Source organism: Cucurbita pepo, chromosome 1, assembly GCF_057944985.1.
Source record: "Cucurbita pepo subsp. pepo isolate OVF chromosome 1, ASM5794498v1, whole genome shotgun sequence".
NCBI lineage: Eukaryota > Viridiplantae > Streptophyta > Magnoliopsida > Cucurbitales > Cucurbitaceae > Cucurbita > Cucurbita pepo.
Window position 1 is genome coordinate 10,475,001 of NC_141798.1, and position 21,226 is coordinate 10,496,226.

The 21,226-nt window shown below is 39.1% G+C and overlaps 2 protein-coding genes across 2 annotated transcripts; one reads left to right on the forward strand and one right to left on the reverse strand.

Annotated features, from left to right (window-relative positions):
* Positions 1–1,798: 1,798 nt before the first annotated feature.
* On the forward strand, positions 1,799–2,554 carry LOC147794691 (uncharacterized). Its single transcript, XM_087116720.1, has one exon. It carries the CDS (start codon positions 1,799–1,801, stop codon positions 2,552–2,554), a length of 756 nt encoding a protein of 251 aa, XP_086972846.1.
* Positions 2,555–17,349: 14,795 nt separating this feature from the next.
* On the reverse strand, positions 17,350–17,921 carry LOC111793181 (calmodulin-like). Its single transcript, XM_087118691.1, has one exon. The coding sequence runs from the start codon at positions 17,866–17,868 to the stop codon at positions 17,410–17,412; it is 459 nt and encodes a 152-aa protein (XP_086974817.1). The 5' UTR covers positions 17,869–17,921; the 3' UTR covers positions 17,350–17,409.
* Between the last annotated feature and the right edge of the window lie 3,305 nt (positions 17,922–21,226).

Here is a 21,226-nt window from a genome sequence, read left to right on the forward strand (position 1 = left end):
GGCATGTTGCCCATGACCGTTTGCCCATGACCGTATGCCCATGACAAGCCAAACCCTTTATGTCTTTTCATATTCTAGTATTTTACTTTTATATTTCTTGGAAGTATGACGTTTCAGAAATATCATGTCTAGGTCTGTCAGACATAAAATGCCTCAGAATGTACTATAGAGGGATACGACTAGTTGTCAACTTCTCCCTACCCAAGGTTATATACTGTGAGCCGTTGTTATTTCTCTCTTGCTTGCTTATATAACGTCTCTTTAAAAAATCTCTCTCTGCCCTCGTTTTCTAAAACCTTCCCTTACAACCAAGGCCAGAGGCTCGAGCATACGTCGCTTGGCCGTAAGCGGCGCAAGAATGAACTGGCTTAGCTCACTTGTCGTTGGAAAGTCCGCTGCCATCAAAAGTGCGATTGTGACAAGTGGTATTAGAGCTTTGTTAGCTCCGTGACATAGCAAAGACCGAAAACATGTCGACGACAAAGTCGACACCCAAATCACAAGCTGACCGGCTTACTTTAATAGAGGAGCAAATGCTGTTCCTCAAAGAAGTCCTTGACACCATCCGCTTCCTGGAAGCACGAGTGATAGAATTGAATGAAAAAGTCGTTGAAATCGACGCAAGGGGCAACCGCCTGGATGAGTTGCCAATCGCAGAACTGATGTTTCGAGTGACCTTGCTCGAAGAAAAAGTTGCTCCTACGAGCAGCCCGAGACTGTCTGGTAGCCCCGATAGCTCTGTCGCGCACAAGGAGGGACGTGACGAAGAGTTCGACGTGCTACAAAATACAATGATGAATTTTTTCAATAGATTAGCTGATGAATTCAGAACAACGATCGATGACATCCAAGAAAAGATGGCCGTCATGAGCACCCGAATTGAGGTGACGATGAAAGTCGTGGAGAACGTCACGACTGAGCAAACTAATACAGGATCCAACAAACTGAAGTTCCCAGACCCTAGACCTTTCAAAGGGAACTAGGATGCCAAAGAGTTGGAGAACTTCATCTTGATGTCGAACAGTACTTCAAAGCGACAACGGCTTGTACTGACAACATAAAGGTGACAGTAACCTCGATGTATCTCATAGACGATGCCAAACTTTGGTGGCGTACGAAGGTGCAAGACATCGAGAATGGATTGTGCACCATCGACTCGTGGAAAGACCTCAAGAGAGAGTTGAGGGACCAATTCTTCCCAGAAAACGTAGAACATCTAGCAATGGAAAAACTAATAGCCCTTAAGCAAACTGGAAGCATAAGGCACTATGTCAGACAGTTCTCGACCCTGATGCTAGATATCAGGGGCACATCAGAGAAGGACAAGGTATTCTTCTTTATAAATGGGTTACAACCGTGGGCCAAAACAAAAATACATGAGAAAAAGGTCCAAGACCTAGCTACCGCAATTGCCAGCACCGAGAGACTCCTAGACTATGGGAACGAAGCGGGTTACCAAAGAAGAACAACACAGGCCCCAAATACTGGGGGCAAAATATATAAACCGCTAGGTCATCGAAATGGAAGCCCCAATAGGCCAAATGGAAACAACGACAGACCAAGTGGGTGGACAGATAGACCTCCTCAGAACAACCAAGCGGGGACATCTCGAGGACCTTACCCTCGAAAGAACCACCCGACAACACCTTTACAATGCCTGTTGTGTAAATGCCCCCATAGACTGTCCTACTGTCCTCATTGAACCTCTCTCAGTGCACTCCAAGTGTCCATCCAAGAGAGCAACGACGTAGGAGTCGGGATGATGCCAGACAAGAAGGAAGATCAAGACAACCCCTAAATGGGCGTGCTCAAATTCTTGTCAGCCCTCCAACGGAAGGTCGACCCAAAGGAGATAATAGAGAAAGGGCTCATGTTAATAGATGCGACGATAAACTCTCGACCAAGCAAGAGCACCTTGATAGACTCAGGAGTGACCCACAACTTCATCGCCGATCAAGAAGCAGGAAGATTGGGACTCACCATAGAAAAGAACCCCGAAAAAATGAAAGCTGTCAACTCCGAGGCCTTGCCTATTATAGGGGTTTCCAAAAGAGTCCCCTTCAAATTAGGGGCTTGGACAGGAGAGTTGGACCTTGTCGTGGTTCGCATGGACGACTTCGACCTGGTACTTGGGATGGACTTCCTCCTAGAACACAAAGTTATCCCAATGCCACTGGCGAAATGCTTGGTGATCACCGACCGCAACCCCACAGTAATACCTGCAAGTATCAAGCAACCAGGTAATCTTAGAATGATTTCGGCCATACAATTGAAAAGAGGACTTGCACGTGAGGAACCTACATTTATGGCTATACCACTGATGGAAGAAGTGACCACTGAGGAAACTATTCCAAGCGAAATCAAGGAGGTACTAGACAGTTATGCTGATATAATGCCAGAGAGCTTACCACAAACATTACCATCCCGTCAAGGCATTGATCACGAAATCGAACTCTTCCCCGGGGTTAAACCCCCAGCGAAGAATGCATACTGGATGACTCCCCCTGAGCTAGCCGAATTGAGGAAACAACTAGATGAGTTGTTAACGACATGATTCATCTGCCCGACAAATGCGCCTTACGGAGCCCCCGTACTATTTCAGAAAAAGAAGGATGAGACGTTGTGTCTGTGCATAGCTTATAGAGCCTTAAACAAGGTGACAGTACGCAACAAATACCCACTGTCGATAATATCCGACTTGTTTGACCAACTTCACGGGGCCAAATACTTCACGAAGTTGGACTTACGATCAGGGAACTACGAAGTACGTATTGCCGAAGGGGACGAGCCCAAGATGACGTGTATAACAAGATATGGGGCCTTTGAGTTCCTGGTAATGCCCTTTGGCTTGACAAACGCCCTAGCTACGTTTTGCACGTTAATGAACCAGGTTTTCCACGAAAACTTGGATCAGTTCATCGTAGTATACCTCGACGACTTAGTTGTATACAACAAAACCCTAGAGGAACACAAGGTGCACCTGAAGCTAGTGTTTGACAAGCTGCGGCAGAATCAGTTGTACGTCAAGAAAGAAAAATGTGCCTTTGCACAAACATGTATCAACTTCCTTGGACATGTCATCAGTTGTGGACAAATCGGTATTGGATAGCGATAAGATAAAAGCTATCCAAGAGTGAAAAATCCCTACTTCCGTATCCGATGTGCGATCCTTCCTAGGATTGGCAAACTACTATAGGTGGTTTGTCGAAGGGCTTTCATAACGAGGCGCCCCATTAATAGAGCTCCTGAAGAAAGACCACCCTTGGTCTGGTCAAATAAATGTCAAATGACCTTTGAAGATCTGAAGGCAACCATGACGAGGGGTCCTGTCCTCGGGTTAGTAGATGTTACAAAGCCATTTGAAATAGAGACAGATGCTTCCGACTTTGCCCTAGGCGGTGTCCTTATTCAAGAAGGCCAACCCATCGCTTATGAAAGTCGAAAGCTCAACGATGCTGAAAGGAGATACACTGTCTCCGAAAAAGAAATGCTGGTTGTGGTCCATTGCCTACGAGTCTGAAGACAGTATCTCTTGGGATCACAATTCGTACTGAAGACAGATAACAGCGCCATTTGCCACTTCGTGATCAACCAAGATTGACGACTAAACAAGCCCGGTGGCAGGAGTCGTTAGCTGAATTCAACTTCAAATTTGAACACAAGGTAGGAAAGAGTAATCAAGCAGCTGACGCGCTGAGTCAGAAGGGCGAACATGCAGCCCTGTGCATGTTAGCCCATATTCACTCAAGTAAGATCGATGGATCGATGCGCGACATCATCAAAGAACATTTTCATAAAGACCCATCGGTCAAAGCCGTCGTCGAACTAGCTAAAGCTGGGAAGACACAACAGTTTTGGGTCGAGGGAGACCTTCTAATGACTAAAGGAAACAGATTATACATCCCAAGAACGGGAGAACTGAGGAAGAAGCTCATTTAGGAATGTCACGATACTTTATGGGCCGGACACCCTAGGTGGCAAAGAACATATGCCCTAATAAAAAAGGGGTACTTCTAGCCAAATATGCGGGACGACATCATGCAGTACATCAGGACGTGCCTCATTTGCCAACAGGACAAAGCCGAGAAAGCCAAAGTCTCGGGACTCTTGGAACCTCTACTTGTGCCAACAAGGCCTTGGGAAAGTGTGTCTCTGGACTTCATAACACACCTCCCAAAAGTCGGGGAGTATGACACCATCTTGGTTATCATAGACCGATTCTCGAAATATGCGACGTTCGTTTCCACTCCCAAATTATGTTCGGCTGAACTAACAGCCCAACTATTTTTCAAACACATTGTAAAGTTATGGGGCATTCCATCGAGCATCATCAGTGATAGGATGGTAGATTCATTGGCACATTCTGGACTGAATTATTCGCCTTCTTGGGAATAACTTTAAACATCTTCTCGAGCTATCATCCTCAAACCGATGGACAGACGAAATGGTTCAACTGCTTGCTCGAAGAATACTTACGTCCTTTCGTCGACGCTCACCAAAAGAACTGGATACAACTGCTAGATGTCGCCCAATTCTGTTTCAATTGTCAAACAAGCTCGTCTACGGGAAGGAGTCCCTTCGAAATTGTAAGTGGACGACAACCAGCCTTGCCCCATATTATTGATCATTCTTATGCGAGAAAAAACCCTCAAGCTCAAAACTTCACAAGGGAATGGAAGCAGACAACAGATATAGCCAAGACATATTTAGAAAAAGCTTCCAAGCATATGAAGAAGTGGGCGGAAAAGAAGCGTCGTCCCCTCCAATTCTGAGCGGGAGATCAAGTCCTCATTAAGTTGAGACCAGAACAGATCAGATTTCGCAGTCAAAAGACTAGAGACTAGTTCGAAAATATGAAGGCCCGATCGAAGTTCTTAAAAAGATCGGGGCTACCTCCTACAGAGTTGTGCTACCCACATGGATGAAAATCCACATAGTAATTCATGTGAGCAACTTGAAGCCCTATCACCCTGAACAAGACGACGACAAGCGAAATGTAATCACGAGACCTAGCATCGATCTGAAACAAAGAGACAACAAAGAAATAAAGAAGATCCTAGCTGACAGGGTTAGGAAGATAGGAAGACCTGTACGGATGATTCGTGAATTCCTTGTCAAATGGAAGAATCTCCCTACGGAGAAAACCAGCTGGGAACGCGCCAAAGATCTGTTCTTCGCCGGCACCCACATCGCCAGGTTTGAAAGTAGTCGGTTGACAGGGACCTCAACCAATTAGGTGGGGGAGAATGTCACGGTCATGCTCGTCCAAGGCATGTTGCCCATGGCCGTATGCCCATGACAGGTCCTCATGTTATAAGATTTATAAAGCAAAGAAAGGGCCCAGCGAGAAGCTCGACGAGACTGGAGAAGTTTAGCTTGACGAATGCCTCTTTTCTCTTCTCTTCAGTCTTTCTGTAAAGGTGAGGGATTGAATGAATGAATGAGAATAAGGTAAATGGGGTGGGTTCCGTCCGGTTTTCCATTTGGATATGCTATGCTATTGGGGGGTAGCTTTTTGTTTTATTCCCTGCTGATGGAACTTACCGAAATCGGATTTCCTTTTCGTGCCATATGCGCCTTGACTTTTCTTGGAAGTATGACGTTTCAGAAATATCATGTCTAGGCCTGTCAGACATGGAATGCCTCAGAATGTACTATAGGGGGATACGACTAGTTGTCAACTCCTCCCTACCCAAGGTTATATACTGTGAGCCGTTGTTATTTCTCTCTTGCTTGCTATAACGTCTCTTTCGAAAATCTCTCTCTGCCCTCGTTTTCCAAAACCTTCTCTTAAAACTGAAGCCAGAGACTCGAACATACGTCGCTTGGCCGTAGGCGACATAAGAACGAATTGACTTAGCTCACTTGTCGTTGGAAAGTGAGTGCCGCACAATCGCAAGTCCGCTACCATCAAAAGTGCGATTGTGATAGAGAGCTGATGCCATGCCTCCCCCATAGTACATTTTGTGGTATTTCTCATCATTCTATAGTAGATGTCATTTTAGCAAGCGGTATACGACCCCATGGAGCATCCATCAAGTATCCTATTGACACCAAATTTGGTGAGTTTTCATCTTTCATATGGATAAACTTAACTCCATAACTGCACGCTAAAACTCATATTGAAACTCTGGCTTCCGAGATTATGGCACGAGGTTCTACTCATTCTCAGAACTTGTCTTATTTTAAGAAGTTAAAGGGTTTGAGAGAGAGAGAGTAGAAACAAAAAGTCTAATTGTGCTCCAAACACCGTTTGGGCCAACTTCCTTCACAAGAATTTCTCATTGGCTTTGGGAGAACGATTTTGGATGCTTGATTTGTTCAAATTCATCCAGAATCAAGGAATAACTATTTTAGATTCTTGATTCCACTTTTTTTCAAATTCGATAGCTTTGCTTGGAATTAATTTATGAATCGTAATATGTTGACATTAGAGGGATTTCGCATAAATTTTATAAACGAAGCCAGAGTTGATTCAAGCTGGAAGATGGCGTTCTGATAAATGTCAAGATACGAAAAATTTTGGTAAGTTTTCAGTTTTCGACCATCTTTGGACTCGATTAATTCTTGATGTGATCCAAGTAAGAAAAATATTTTTTTGTAAAGATGGATAAAAGTCTATAAGTTTCGCCAGAAATTAAGTTAATTCAAGTTGGATAGAGAAAGTTATGAAAAAAAAAAAAAACTTATTTGGAACTCTAGAAATTTTGATGGAGGAGTTGAATGTGCAAGTGACAAGGTGTGAGAGAGATTTGAGGAATTTTAGAGCTCATAATAGAAGAAAAAGTTAGCTTGGGAAGGCATGCGTCATCCAAGTAAGTAACCACTTCGACTATAGGCAAGTAATACTTGTAGGAATCGCTAGCACGTGCTAACATGCGAATATAATTTACCTTTAGTGGTTAGAATATGCGTGACTAGGACTTAAAATGAGCAATTTGGATGAATATGACACGTATGTTATAAAATTATGCCATTGCCCTTAGAACAAAGAAAATTGAGAAGCATGCATGATTTAATGTCTTTCGCTATGGTACACTGGAGGAAGGGATACTCTGATATGTGCTCTAAGTGATTGATATGTGCTCTAAGTGATTGATGGATATTTGCCCGTTGAGATTGTTGGATTGTGTGTATGATTTATACCTTATGATTTTCATGCATTAAGGGGTTGGTAGGAATATCGTCTTAATAAAAATTTGTGAAAGGGTAGAAACATTCTATGTTTTATCGACAGTCGATAGATATATTTTCCTTGTAAAGCGTGCTGTATCAAGAACTCAGTTAAGATTAAGGCGCCTTAGCTAGTGCGGATTACATGTAGAACTAGGTCAGTATGCTCCAATAGACCTCGCACTTCAGGTTCGTGAACGATCGGAAGTTAAACCTATGTGCAACCAGGGATTGGTTTAGCCAAGGGGCTAACCCCAAACATCGTGGAATTGAGAACTAAAGTTTAAACCACTTGAACACCCCTAAGAACCTTATAGACCTCAATGGTGTAAGTAGCTTATAGAGTGATGAAACTAGCTGAGTTACTAGTGAGTGTAGAGTCGGGTCAGGGTCGACCCCTTGATCCCGTTAAATCGGTTCTTGAGAAGAACTAGGGACTACGTAGGTAGTTAGCTCAACATATAGACTCCTATTGAGTGTAGAATCAGGCGAACTTATAAAGCAGTCCTGGTTGGACTAGGGACTACACGAATAGGTGTTAGGATGAGAGCCTCTATTGTGTGTAGGAACAAGTCAAGGCCGATGCCGTGACTCTGTAAACCAATCTTGGAAGAGATTAAGGACTACGCAAGTAGGTGGTTGAGGATGAACACTTCTATTGAGTGTAGGAACGGGTTGAGGCTGATGCCATGACGCGGTAAACCAGTCTCGAAAAGGGACTAGGGGCTACACATGTAAATGATTAATGAGGAACCAATTGGAATTTCGAGACCTACACAGTACCTTAGAGCGGTTTAAAGGGTAAGCCCAAACTTTCTAAAGACCAAAGGAAAGCCGTAGGAACGTACTTGGAGAAGGAAGTGATGAGAGCCTACAAATAGGTTGCTTACTAACCATATTTTTATACTCACCCCTTTTCCCTTTCTTTTATGGATATTCATGGGTTGTTGGTCAAGGTGGATGAGCGTTCGAGAGTTGTGCAGTCACAATGGGGTCATTTCGGAACGTCAGTCCATTTTTACGTTTGGAGTTTTTTGTATTTTTCCTTTATAATTGTATTCGGTGTTTGTAGTATTTTGAATAACATCCCTCTTAGAATTGGATTTAATTTTGGCCTTGCTCTTTTTTTTCTTCTCATTTAAATTCTATTGAATTTTTATCTTTTTATTTTATTTTTGTTTGTTTTAAATATTTTATTCTCATCCCATTCAAAGTGACAAGTTATTAGAGATATTCCTAATAATCCTCTAAATATCCAAAAAAATCATGTAAATATTCATGTAAGTTTTCAACGTGACAAGTTATTAGAGATATTCCTAATAATCCTCTAAATATCCAAAAAAATCATGTAAATATTCATGTAAGTTTTCAACGTGGAAATAATATCCATCAATCATTGGAACCGTAGATCAGAGTATCCCATGCTCATGTATAGCATGATAAAGAGTATTAAAATGACATACATCTTAAATCTTCTTCGTAAGGACATTTCATTAACTTTCTATAACATATATATAATTCTCATCCAAATTTTTTTTTCTAGAGTCCTTATCATATATTCTAACCACTTAAAACAAGATATGCTCATATATGCTAGCACGTTTTAGTGGTCCCTATAAGTATTTCTTGAAGAGAGTTTGAATGACTATTTACTTGGATGACACATGCCTTACCCGTACTATTTTTTTTTTATTTGTTAGGGGCTTCAATTTCTTGAAATTTCTCATGTAGATCTCAATTCAAGTTAAATTAAGGTTAGTATTAAAATAAGGACAAAAAGTAGAAAAACGGGAGTCGAAACGGACAAAAAAGACATTCTCACACATTCCCATATGCTGCCACACACAGTTTATAAGCTTTCACTCACGCAACTCATGCACGAATATTCCACGCGCTTAGGAAGGATACTCACACTCATGGTTTGACACGTTTTACCTACACGTTGGCTCCTTGAGTCTCGTGGCGTTTGAGTCTTCATTTTCTTCCTATTTTCTTTAGATTTTTGTATCTTTTTCTATTGAACTTAATTCAATTTGATTCCTTCGACCAAATTTGAAGAGTTTTCTATCAACTTTTAAAAAAAATTCTTTTTATCATATTTCGTTAAGTATACAAAGAAAAACGTGCGTCTAAAACTGGTTAAAAATTAACTTATTATAGTTTTGACCGATTGTAATACCTGAGGTTTACAAGGCCAATATTAAGCACAAAATAGGGTTTAACTAAGTTGTATAAGGTGTAGGAAGTTTGTGTCTTGTCTCTGGTGCTATGTGAGTATCTTAGGTGTATTGAACTTCTGAATGATACTTTAGCTACTAACAGACCCATTCAAGGTACCAAGGGGTGATTCACCCATTTCTGGCGCCATAGGTTTTCTAGGAGAAAAATCTCATCTATGGATAGAACTAATTTTTTTTTCTTAGACTTAGGTAGCTTACCGTACTTATGCAATGAATGACCAATCATCTATTCGAACAATATGAAATCTGCTAGTCTGAACATTTTCTATGGGAGTTAGTTGGCATACGCTCCCACGTGACCATAAAGTCACTAAAGCTGTGGGGGAGTGACACCCACATGATACTTTAGCTACTAACAGACCCCCTCTAAAGAACGAATTTACTGCACAAAGACCCTATTTAGGAGACTATTGACCATTTTAACATTGTTGGGTACCTAGTCATCTCAACGCATCTCTCCTGTTTGGCCTATGCCTACCTCGACAGTATGAGTACTTGAGTGAAAGCATGACAGATCGGGTACTGAAGTGGATAAGTAATAAAGACTCTGATGACATTACTATTAGCCTGAAGAGCTACCTTTGTTGCCCTTGGTTGTCATGGTCTACTAGGTTCTTAGGGCTTCTAAGCTGTTTAAAACCAATTCTCTCGGTACACTCAAGTCTAGACCTCTGATACACGATCTTGGAGTGCAGGGTCTATTGAAAACATTTTGATCTAGGTCAACGTATAAACTGGACTAGTTTTAGCGTCCTAATCTTAATTAGACTCTCTCATGCATACTTTTCTAGGGAGATATACCTATGGATCACCTAAGCATGTAACCCATGATTTAAAGTTCACCTTAATCGTATTTGGAAATTGAGGAGGCCTGTTTGATTTAAGGCGACTAGGTGGCTTAACGCGAACTTTTGGCTCCAAATTGCTCTATTCTGACTCCTCAAGTCTTTCTTTGTCAGGGAGCACTAGTGTCTAGACTCTCTGATCGTCTCTCACGATCCTAAGGAGCTAAGTCTGCTAGAGGCATCCTCACCTATGTCATTGTTTAGCCAATCTAACTCTAATGACCTAGCTCTGTGCAGATAAACACTCTCTACAAAGAGAATACACAATTAAACACTTGGAGCTAAAACATACTATATCATGTAAATATACAAGAAAACAAGCTCAACGAGGAGATAACATCCATCAATCATCCGGAGCACATATCACAATAGCCCATCCTTCTTTCTAACACAACGGAAATCATACGAAACTACATTCATTACAAATCTCATTATACATTTTGGTAATTTCTTATATTGTACATAACATGCTCATCCATATTGTCGAACTCATATTCTAGTCATGCATATTCTCTTTTCATCTATGCATAATACATAATATAGCATGCTATTCGGAAATCTCAACCTAGGGGCATAAGATAATTTTACTATAACATACATATAGTACATACTCATCCAAAAACGCTCTTCCGAAGTCATTAACATGCATTATCTAACCACCAGGTATGGAATGCTTGCATACTAGCACATCCCAGCGATCCCAAGTATTACTTGTCCAAGGTTCATGTGGTTATTTAGGTGGATGACATATGCCTTCCTAAGCTAGCTTTTCTATGTGTCAGGAGGTCCAAATTTCTGTAGTAGGTCCTAGTTAAGTAAAATTACGGTTAATATCGAAATTGGAACTAAAAACTGATAAATGGAGATCCAACGGAGCATCAAGAGGTTACTCACGTGTCTACACGCATGAAAGAACACTCCTCATCCGTGCCTACAAACAAGCCTAAAAGGAGTACAGACGTGCCCTCAAATCGACACATGGCAAAACCCTCAAATGGACATGTTGGATGATGGAAGTCCCACATCGGGAATGATCATGGGTTTATAAGTGAGGAATGCTAACTCCATTGGTATGAGGCCGACTCTCCACAATGGTATGATATTGTCCACTTTGAGCATAAGCTCTCATGGCTTTCCTTTGGGCTTCCCCAAAAGGCCTCATGAGAGCTTATGCTCAAAGTGGACAATATCATACCATTGTGGAGAGTCGTGTTCGTCTAACATGGTATCAGAGCCATGCCCTAAACTTAGTCGTGCCAATAAATTGGTAAATCCTCAAATCCTCAAATATCGAACAAAGAACTCCTAAAGAAAAGGAGTCAAGCCCCTCCTCGAAGGCAGTAAAAAATGACTAAGACTCCAAAGGAGTCGAGCCTCGATTAAGGGGAGGCGCACTTTGTTCGAGGGGAGGTGTTGGATGATGGAAGTCCCACATCGGGAATGATCATGGGTTTATAAGTGAGGAATGCTAACTCCATTGGTATGAGGCCTTTTGGGAAGCCCAAAGCAAAGCCATGAGAGCTTATGCTCAAAGTGGACAATATCATACCATTGTGGAGAGTCGTGTTCGTCTAACAGGACATAGGGTCAGAAAAGCGGGTCATACATGGGTCGCGAGTGAGCTGGCGCACATTTGAGTCCTACATAGTGTAGATTAATTCTGATTTTCCCTCAGCTTGTCTACGCTCAGCACGTGGTGATGTCGCAATTGGCCGTGTTTCACCGGTGTCCGTCTGATGCATGTCATTCTGCTTCGCTTCTCTTTATTCTTTCACATAGGTTTTTTTCTCTTTAACTTTTTTATTAGCAACAACCAGAAATAATGAAGTTGAAAATTGGTCATAATTCAAAACTTTCCATTTCTTGACATTTGTTGAAACACCACCTTCTGTTTCGAATCAACTATAGCTTTCTTCATGAATCTTCTGTGAAATTTGTTCAATATCAACCTACTAAAAATTGAGCACTTAATTTCAAAAGGAAACCAAAATCAAGAACATGAATACTTACCTTCCATTCTTTCATGATTTTGGTTAGATTTGATCAAATAAAAAATTCAGAATGGTATTCCCAATGCCTTTGAGCATTCCTTATGCCTTCATACTACAGCTTGGAACGGATTTCAACTCTCTCTCTCTCTAAAGACTCTAAAACTCCATTTTCTTTGGCTCTTTCTTTTTCCACATCATCCCAGTATGATGAGAACTAATCCAGACCTCGAGGTAGGAATAAAGTGTCAAAATGACGCATTTACCCTTCCGGGTTGATTTTGATTAATTCTGATAATTTAACCTCTAAAGTCTTTAAGAAAATCTCAAAAGTTTTAACTTTAAATGTTTTATATATGAAACCCAAAACTTTTTTCATATGAAAAAATAAAAGAAAAATTCTTAAATTGTAATGTATTTTATTTAGGTGAGATTTGAAGTAGTGATTTTAGCAAATCTATTATAATTAAAAAAAAGTAGTTTATTAAAACTACATACTTAATTAAGTGATTTTTAATAGTCAAAGTACAAAATTAATTATTAACTCAAAAGAATATATTTGTTCTTTTGGGAACCTTTGTTCTCTTCACTTTAATGCAAAAATTGGTATCAAAGTGTCACTCATGTTTTTAGAAAGAAATAATAGAGCAAAAAAACAAGTATAATATGTGCAGAATAATGCTTCACATGATGTATGTTAGTTTTATTTATATTTCTAACTTTTTATAACAAAAAATATTGGAATTCAAAATACTTTTTATAAGGTATGTTTAGATGGAGTGAGAATATGGAGGGAGAATATTAGTAACATTTAATTATATGACTTTGTAGAAAATAAGGAATTAAAAAAAAAAAAAACATGGATACCTACGAAATAGCTAGTTTGAAGAAAGATTCATGGACAAAACTAATTTATTGTTTACCTAATAGGAACTAGAATGTACTTGAATAGAGCTCATCCATTCAACTAGGTGTCCACGAACTTTTATCTAAGCTCTAAAAAATTTGAGCCTAGTTTCTACTGTTATCTGAGTATCTAGGGAAGCCTCGAAGTTTTGAGCAGATCTATGTGCTATATCTAGGTCTATACAAAATTTTCAACCTTTATGTTCCTTGACTTTGGTACCTTTTACTTGAGTAGTGAATGATTAGAATTTTGGGTTGAGGCGCTACCTCATAATCATGTGATAGGACGATATGATGTTTGCTAGACTAAATATCATCTATAGGAGGTTAGCTGGCGAACTCTCCTATAAAACCATAAAATCGTGCCTTCTATCGAGATAGGTTTTATTGCCAGTAGCCCCATTTAGGAGTCTACTAGTCTTTTCCTCTAGGTAAGGGCACTTGATTACCTCATGCACTATACTATCTAGCCTAGGCTTGACTCATGATATCTATACTACTACCGCTTGGTAGGATGTTGCTAATGCTAAGGGCATACTAGAGGAGATAAGAGGCGGAGACTCGGGTGACATCATCATACTGTAAATTGTCTAGTAAGCTATCTTAGTCATTCTTGGATGTCATTGAAGTCTACTAGATTCTTAGGGACATTTAGGTAGTTTAAATCATATCTCGCATTTCTAAGACACTCGGGACTAGCTCCTTAAGGCTAATCCAATCTTAGGGTGCAATCAAGTCTGGACCTCTGATTGCCACTCACAATCCTGAGGTAACGGTTAACTGGAAACGTAAAGACCTGGTCAACTAGTAAATCATTTTAGCTATAGCTCCCTAGTCTTAACTTGGTTCACCGACTTGGTTCACTAATGTATGCTTTGTTAAAGAGATACTATCGGTTACCTAAAGTACATAACAAATATTCTGAACATCAACTTTGTCATCTGCGAGTGCTGAGGAGATCTACTGGGATCCTAAGGGGGCTAGGTAGCTTAATGTAGACTTTCAATTCTACAAAAAGCTAAACATAATATATTTAGATTCATACAAACTCAAGAAGGAGATAATATCCAACGATCGCTTGAAGTACAGACCAAAATATCCCATCCTCTTTTGTAACATAGTGAAAAACATTTAAGTTAGCATGCATCATAAAGTCTCAATCCTAGAGGTATTTCAATAACTATAACATACATTGCATTAATCTCATCCAGAAAATTTCCGTTTTTAGGTCTTAAATATGCATATTCTAACCATCAAATGTTAGATACACTCGCATGCTAGCACAGCCTAGCAATCCTTCCAGTATTACTTGAGAAAAGTTCGAATAGCTACTTATATAGATGACATGTGCTTTCCTGAACTAGTTTTTCCGTATGTTAGAACATCAAAAATTTTTAAAATTTCTCTAGAAGGTCCTACTTCAAGTTATAATAAGGTCAAGTTTAAAATTGATATGAAAAAGGCGAACAAAGGTCGAATGGGATGAAAACATCACGTCATGCGCCCTCATGTGCTGCCACATGTAGCTGAGATGGTTCCATATCACAGTCCACATGCAAGTACAAACGCACCTATGGGGGAAGTAATCGTGCTCTTGCTACACCACGTGTTGCTCATTGACTTGCACTTTTGTATCGAGTCAGATCGAGGCGTGTGCAGTTGGTTCTGTCACGACTCAAATTTTTAGATTTCAAAAATCAAATTGAGACCAACTAACTATGCAATGAAAATATGTATGAATGAAATTAATGAAAATTATGATAAAGTTTCACGCAATTTAAAGTCAACTCACATCCGCACTAAAACCATTGTGAAATGTTTACAAGTACATATATATTAAGATGTTTACAAAGAAGGGGGAACAACATCGAGATATAAAAATATATGATATGACACCCTAAGGAATTTAGACACAATAGATGCCCTAAGTCAACACCCCATTTTGGTTGTAGCTCCCAAGCACCTTTTCACTTCCGACCAATAACATCAATTGCTTGAAAAATAAAGGTAGGAATGCGTGAGCATAAATTTATAAATAGTAAGCAACCTACTTATAGGCTCTAATCGCATCCTTTACCTAGCAGGTAACCACAAGCTTTTCTTTATGCTTTAATTATATAACCTTTGTTACTCATAAGCTTGTGTAGCTTGCTTAGCCTATGCAACAATTAATTTTGTCCTAGGTTAAGGCGCTATCTCGTAGAACTCTTTCTTGTGGAAATAGTATGGTGTGTGCTAGCATGCTCATCATTCATGGGAGGTTAGTTGACGAACTCTTCTCATTGGACCATATAGTTACTTGAGGTTGAGGAGTGGCCCTCTGTGTGGACCAACTCCTATGACTACCACATGAATCCATGTCTCTTCATAGGTTGGATCTGTTTGTGCATGGTAATTGAATTAAACTGTTAGGCACATAACCTTAAGTAGCATATGCTTGGCTTGACAATACTGAAACCAGAGTGGAAAGGGGAGTGGAAGCTTCGTAGACACTATCCCTACTACTAATGACCTAGAATGCTACCTTGTCTTTTTGGGTTGTCTTAGTGGTCCGCTAGATCTCTAGGGTGGTTTGACGGCTTTTTCATGGATTCACATCTCCAGGTTTCTCTATTTTTACTCCTTTAAGCCTAGCTTGGTTTGAAGCACTAGAGACCAGACTCTCTTGTTGTTGCCCATAATCCTAAGGGGCTCAAACTACTAGAGCGTTTTGAACTAGGTCTTCGGGCCTCAAACTACTAGAGCGTTTTGAACTAGGTTTTCGCCTAGCTAAACTATCTCTAATGCCCTGGTCCTATCTTGTTATTGCTAACACTCTATAAGGAGAACACACATTCAATTATTTGGAGCTAATGTATATTCATGGAAATAGTCACACATGCTCAAAGGAGCAATAACATCTACCAAACACTTGGAGTGCAATTCACAAAATTTCAATCCTCCTCTCTAGCATAATTATCTATTAAGCATCCCATAACAACATTCAAGGTATAGTTCTGAAATGCATCCATAAAATGGGACTAATCACTTTAAGCTCTAATCATTCTAAGACCATCCAAGCGATCCTATAAGTATTACTTGCCTAAAATTTGTGTGATTACTTACATGGTTATCACATGCTTTCTCGAGTTCCCTTTTTTGCTTGTGGGAGGCTCCAAATTTTTTAAAAACTTACTAGTAGGTCTTAAATAAAATAGAATTAAGGTAAGTATCGAAATAGGGATGAAAAATAGTCAAATAGGAGTCAAAACGAACGAAAAACATGCTTATGTGCCTCACATGCCCTCACGCGGTTTGTGTTGTTTCCATGCACACAACAATGCATAGAGGCTCACGTGTGGGCAGGAGGAGAGTGACAACTTTAGCGCCAACGAGCGTGACAATCACTACAAATTTTCTAATCGTGACACGTGACACTCACTAATAGGTGGTTCAAGTTTGGTCAATTCTTGATTGTCGGATCGAGTCACGGGTACTAAATCGGGTTGTGTACGGGTTGACAAGTCATGATTTTGGGTCAGATTGAGTCAAGTCAAGGTAATGAATCTCCAACGGAAGTCGGACGCGTTTCTTCTGCGGATAGCGACATGTGTCCACACATAGACTAGATAAATTGCTAGACTAGATAAATTGCTCCATTCTGCTTGCGACATGTGTTGATGGCATCTTTCAATGCGCTCACGAGCGAGACAATTGACATATGTTAGTGCATCTTCTTCCTTGCGATGGATTTCTAGAAAAGTTGAGTTTTTCAATCTCTCATATTTTCTTTACATTTTTCTAACTTTTGGTTCCTAAACTAAAAAAAAAAAAAATTGGTTCACCAAAGCTGTAGATCTCCCTCCCTACTTTCCAAATATAATTTTCTTGAGAGACTTAAAATAACTCTCTAACACATTCAAATGCTTAATATAAAAGTGATCGAGTTGATCATGCTAGGTACTAAAAGAACGATTAAAAGAAGAATTACCCTCCCTACTTTCCAAATATAATTTTCTTGAGAGACTTAAAATAACTCTCTAACACATTCAAATGCTTAATATAAAAGTGATCGAGTTGATCATGCTAGGTACTAAAAGAACGATTAAAAGAAGAATTATTATTTTTTAATGAAAAAAATTACAAACACTTTTCTCTTGACAATTACTAAAATAAAAAGGAAAATAAATTATTTATTTCAAAAATATTTTTTTTTTTTGTATCATATACCACAATTACCTTTCATACATGAAATATAAGGGTATGTAGTCTAGAAGCTCATCTCTTCTTCACAAATTTCTGGGCATAATCAATGAGTTTGTCAAGTTCAGCTTCGCTGATAAGGCCATCTTTATTTGCATCAGCATATGTCATGCCATACGAAGCTTTCTCAAATGGAATAATTGAGCCTAGAAAAGCAAAAGCTTTTGTTAGCTCCCTTAAATTGAGAAAACCATCCTTATCGCTATCATGATATCTAAAGATCTCCTTCATCTGCTCTCGACTAAATTGCAACTTAGATGTCTCTGGGTGAGCATTTGAACTAAGCTTGAGCCCAACATTCTTGTTATCTTTTAGGATTTCTGGTATCTTGCCTTGATTGTTGAGTTGAGTTGAATCTCGAGCAATGCCACTGAAAGATTTTAGTTGAACATCATCACCATTTCTTGGATACTTCTTGATCAACTCACTTGCTTCATACTTAGCCATGGAAGCTTGAAGTTTGGAGATGAACATTGTTATACCAATGCTATATTTGTTTGTATGGAAAGTTTGAAGATGAACAAACCTCAACCCCATATTTAGTCTTTTATACTCATCAAACTTTGTTTGCCTTTACCCTCTTATTCCCTTATTCCTGTTTCAGGTGCATGAAAAATACTGTTATTTTAAAATTAGAATAACCTTTTGAAAATATTGTTATTTTATTATATAGCTTTATATATAAAATTAAAAACGTGTTTCATAAAAAAAAAAAAAAAAACATATATGGATGAGATTTGAAGTAGTGATTTCAAAACTATTCTAATTTTTTTAAAAAAAATGTATATTAACAAATATTTGGTTTAGTCAAACTATAAGATTAATTTAGTTAAAAGAATATTTTTGTTGTTTTCAGTACTTTATTCTCTTTAACTTTAATGCAAAAAAACTCATATCAAACGTCACTCCAGCTTCACCCATTTTTTTTGTATAAAGAAATAAAATACTTAAAAATAATGTCTAAGCCGGATGAATTATAGAAGTTTCTTCAAAAAAATCTATATCTTTAATAAAGCTTAAGGTAGACATAAAATTCATAAAAAGTTAAAGAGTTTTTTCGAATGTTATTAGGTTAGGATTAAACTTACATTAGTGTTGAAAATAAAAATAAAAAAATTAACAGAAAATATAGACACGAGAAAGATTATTTATTAAGCCCATTTAAATAAAATAAAGTTTGGCCACGACGAAAAAGTCACTCGAATGGAAAAAAAAACAATTAATAGTCTTAGTTTTTTTTTTTTTTTTTTTTTTTTTTTTTTTTTTTTTTTTTGGTTCTTAATTGTTTTGGAACTTTGCACTTATGTCTCAGTCTATGAACTTTGCACTTATAGCACAAGAATATTTCATGTAAGAGTGGCGATACTAATCGAATGAAAGGTATAAGTGAGGTCGGACATAAGATGTTATAAGATGTTACACAAGTAAATACTTAAGTGAAATAGAGAGCACATACATTTATCCAATTAAAGGTTTAGTGAACGTAAGGGTTAATAAAACTTGGGTCAAGTATGATCACATAATTTCATTCTAAATATCTAACTCAAATCGAAACAAAACTTTATAACTAGTACTTAGTTAATGCGACAAGAGAGAAAAAAAAATGGAAGCATCCAAAGAAATAATCAATGAATAAGAACATGCATATTGGGACAACTCATGCCATATCTGAATAGTAGTTCAAAAGAAGCTAGTTTAGATTTGAGTAATCAGTTACTTTTAAACTCTTTTAACTGGTATGCTGTGACACTTGAGTTCGGATAAGAATAATTTTTTTTTCTTTTGTTTTAAATTTTAACTTCCAAGATTTTATTGGAGTTTTAGAAGCCAAATTTCAATGGGTAGAAGAGAATAATTGTTGCGACCTAATTTTGGAGGCTTCAAAAACCATACAGTGATGAAAAAGATGAAAGCAAAAACAAATAAAAGAAAAAGTGAAATAAAATAAAAGATGAAAAAGTGTGTTGTTCAATATATTACAAACGGAAAAACGAGTTTGGGATAAAATCATAAATGAAATACAAAAGACTCGAAAATATAAAAACGAACTGACACTTTGTAACGGTCCGCTCTGTGACTGCACAACTCTTGAATGCTCCTCCACCTCGACTGACGATTTGAGAAAACATAAAAAAGAAAGGGGAAAAGGGTGAATAAAAAAACACACTCAGTAAGCAACCTACTTGTAGACTACCATTGCATCCATGACTAGACAGGTGACCACGAGCTTTTACTCTAGGCTTTAGGTGTATTGTTCTTGCTGTACACAATCTTAAATAGCTGCTTAACCTACGCAATAGTAACCGTTATCCGAAGATGAGGCGCTACATCCATAGACTCCGTACTAAGTAGGGACAAAAGGGTGAGTGCTAGCCTACTCATCATCCACGGGAGATTAGCTAGCGAACCTATCCCACAAACTATGAAGTTGTCCAAGGTAGGGGGCGTTAGCCCCTAGTACATGCCAACTCAACCGGCTACTTGCATGATCAACGCCCTATCATAGGATGAATCCATCCTGCAGGGCAATCCATCAAACTGCTGAGTTACACATCCGTGACCAACCTCATATTTAGCTCAACAGTACCGTATCGAAGTGGAAAGGAAAGTGGGGGGCCTCCAGACACTATACCAACTCTTATCGGCCTACTGCTACTTTTATTTTGTCTAAGGTTGTCGTGGTGGTCTTCTAGATATTTAAGTGTAATACCCAAAGAAATAGAAAAAGAAAGAAAAATAAAATAAATTAAAATAAAGTCAACAGAGGGGCAAATAGGTCATTTTGCCCCTCCAATAGGTCATTTTGCCCCTCCAACCATTATAGGGGTCCTCGAAACCCTAGCCTAACACCTACAAAGAGAGAAAAAAGAGTGAGAGAAAAGTTGAGAGGAGAAAGGAGTCGTTGGAATTCTCATCGGACCACCGTGGAAGTCATCTCCAGCCACGATCTAGTAGCAAGGACTCCTTGGAAGGAAGTAGAGGATTTTGGTGATTGGAGCACGCGTCAACCAAACTCCACGTTTCGGGCACTTGAGGGATGACATCGCCCTATTGAGTGCAAACTCCACTTTTCGGGTGCTTGATGGAGGCTATTGCCCCGTTTAGTATGCAAGTCTAATTTGCATTAATTATGTATGATGATGTTAGACGATGGTTGCATGCACACTCTGTTATTTTCCATGACCCATTACTATGAGGAACCTAGGGATTTGTAGTTATGAGCTTCAAGTTACTCAGTCTAGATATAACCTCCCTTCTAGGAACCTAACAGATTACCACGATGAAGAAGTACCTTATGAGTGTTCTTAAGTTGTTAGTTGTGTGAACGGCAGCCATAGCTTCATGGGAGGACTAGGGGTTCCTGTTATTACTGCTCTTAGCCATTTCGTATGGAAAATGTGACCCTACATCGTACAACCCATAGCTACATGGGATGGGTTGGGTCATGCATAAGGGGACTATATGGGCTTAGGAGGTACTTAGCACACCCCTAGGCTAGATACCATGTAGCCTCAGATAGCCATGCAGAGGTAGTGCCTCAAGAGAGATACTGATCATTACAGCCCGCCATAAGGAGCCCTTCAGTATCAAATGAATGGATGGAGAACCAGTGAAACTCCAATGAGCAAGCTCCAAAGAGAAAGTCCCAAGGGGCTAAGACAAGAACTAGACGTCCTAGAGCCAATTACAGACCTAGAATATTCTGTTAAGTTTAGGATGTGATGAGGGCCTACAAGTAGGTGGCTTACTGAGTATAATTTTTATCTCATCCCAATTTTCCTATTTTTGTCAGGTGTTCGCAGGCTGTCGGTCGAAGTGAAGGAGCGTTTGA

Excerpts from the sequence above, each read along its gene's own strand:
- LOC147794691 (XM_087116720.1), top strand. The coding sequence starts at position 1,799 with ATGGGCGTGCTCAAATTCTTGTCAGCCCTCCAACGGAAGGTCGACCCA.
- LOC111793181 (XM_087118691.1), bottom strand. The coding sequence starts at position 17,868 with ATGTTCATCTCCAAACTTCAAGCTTCCATGGCTAAGTATGAAGCAAGT.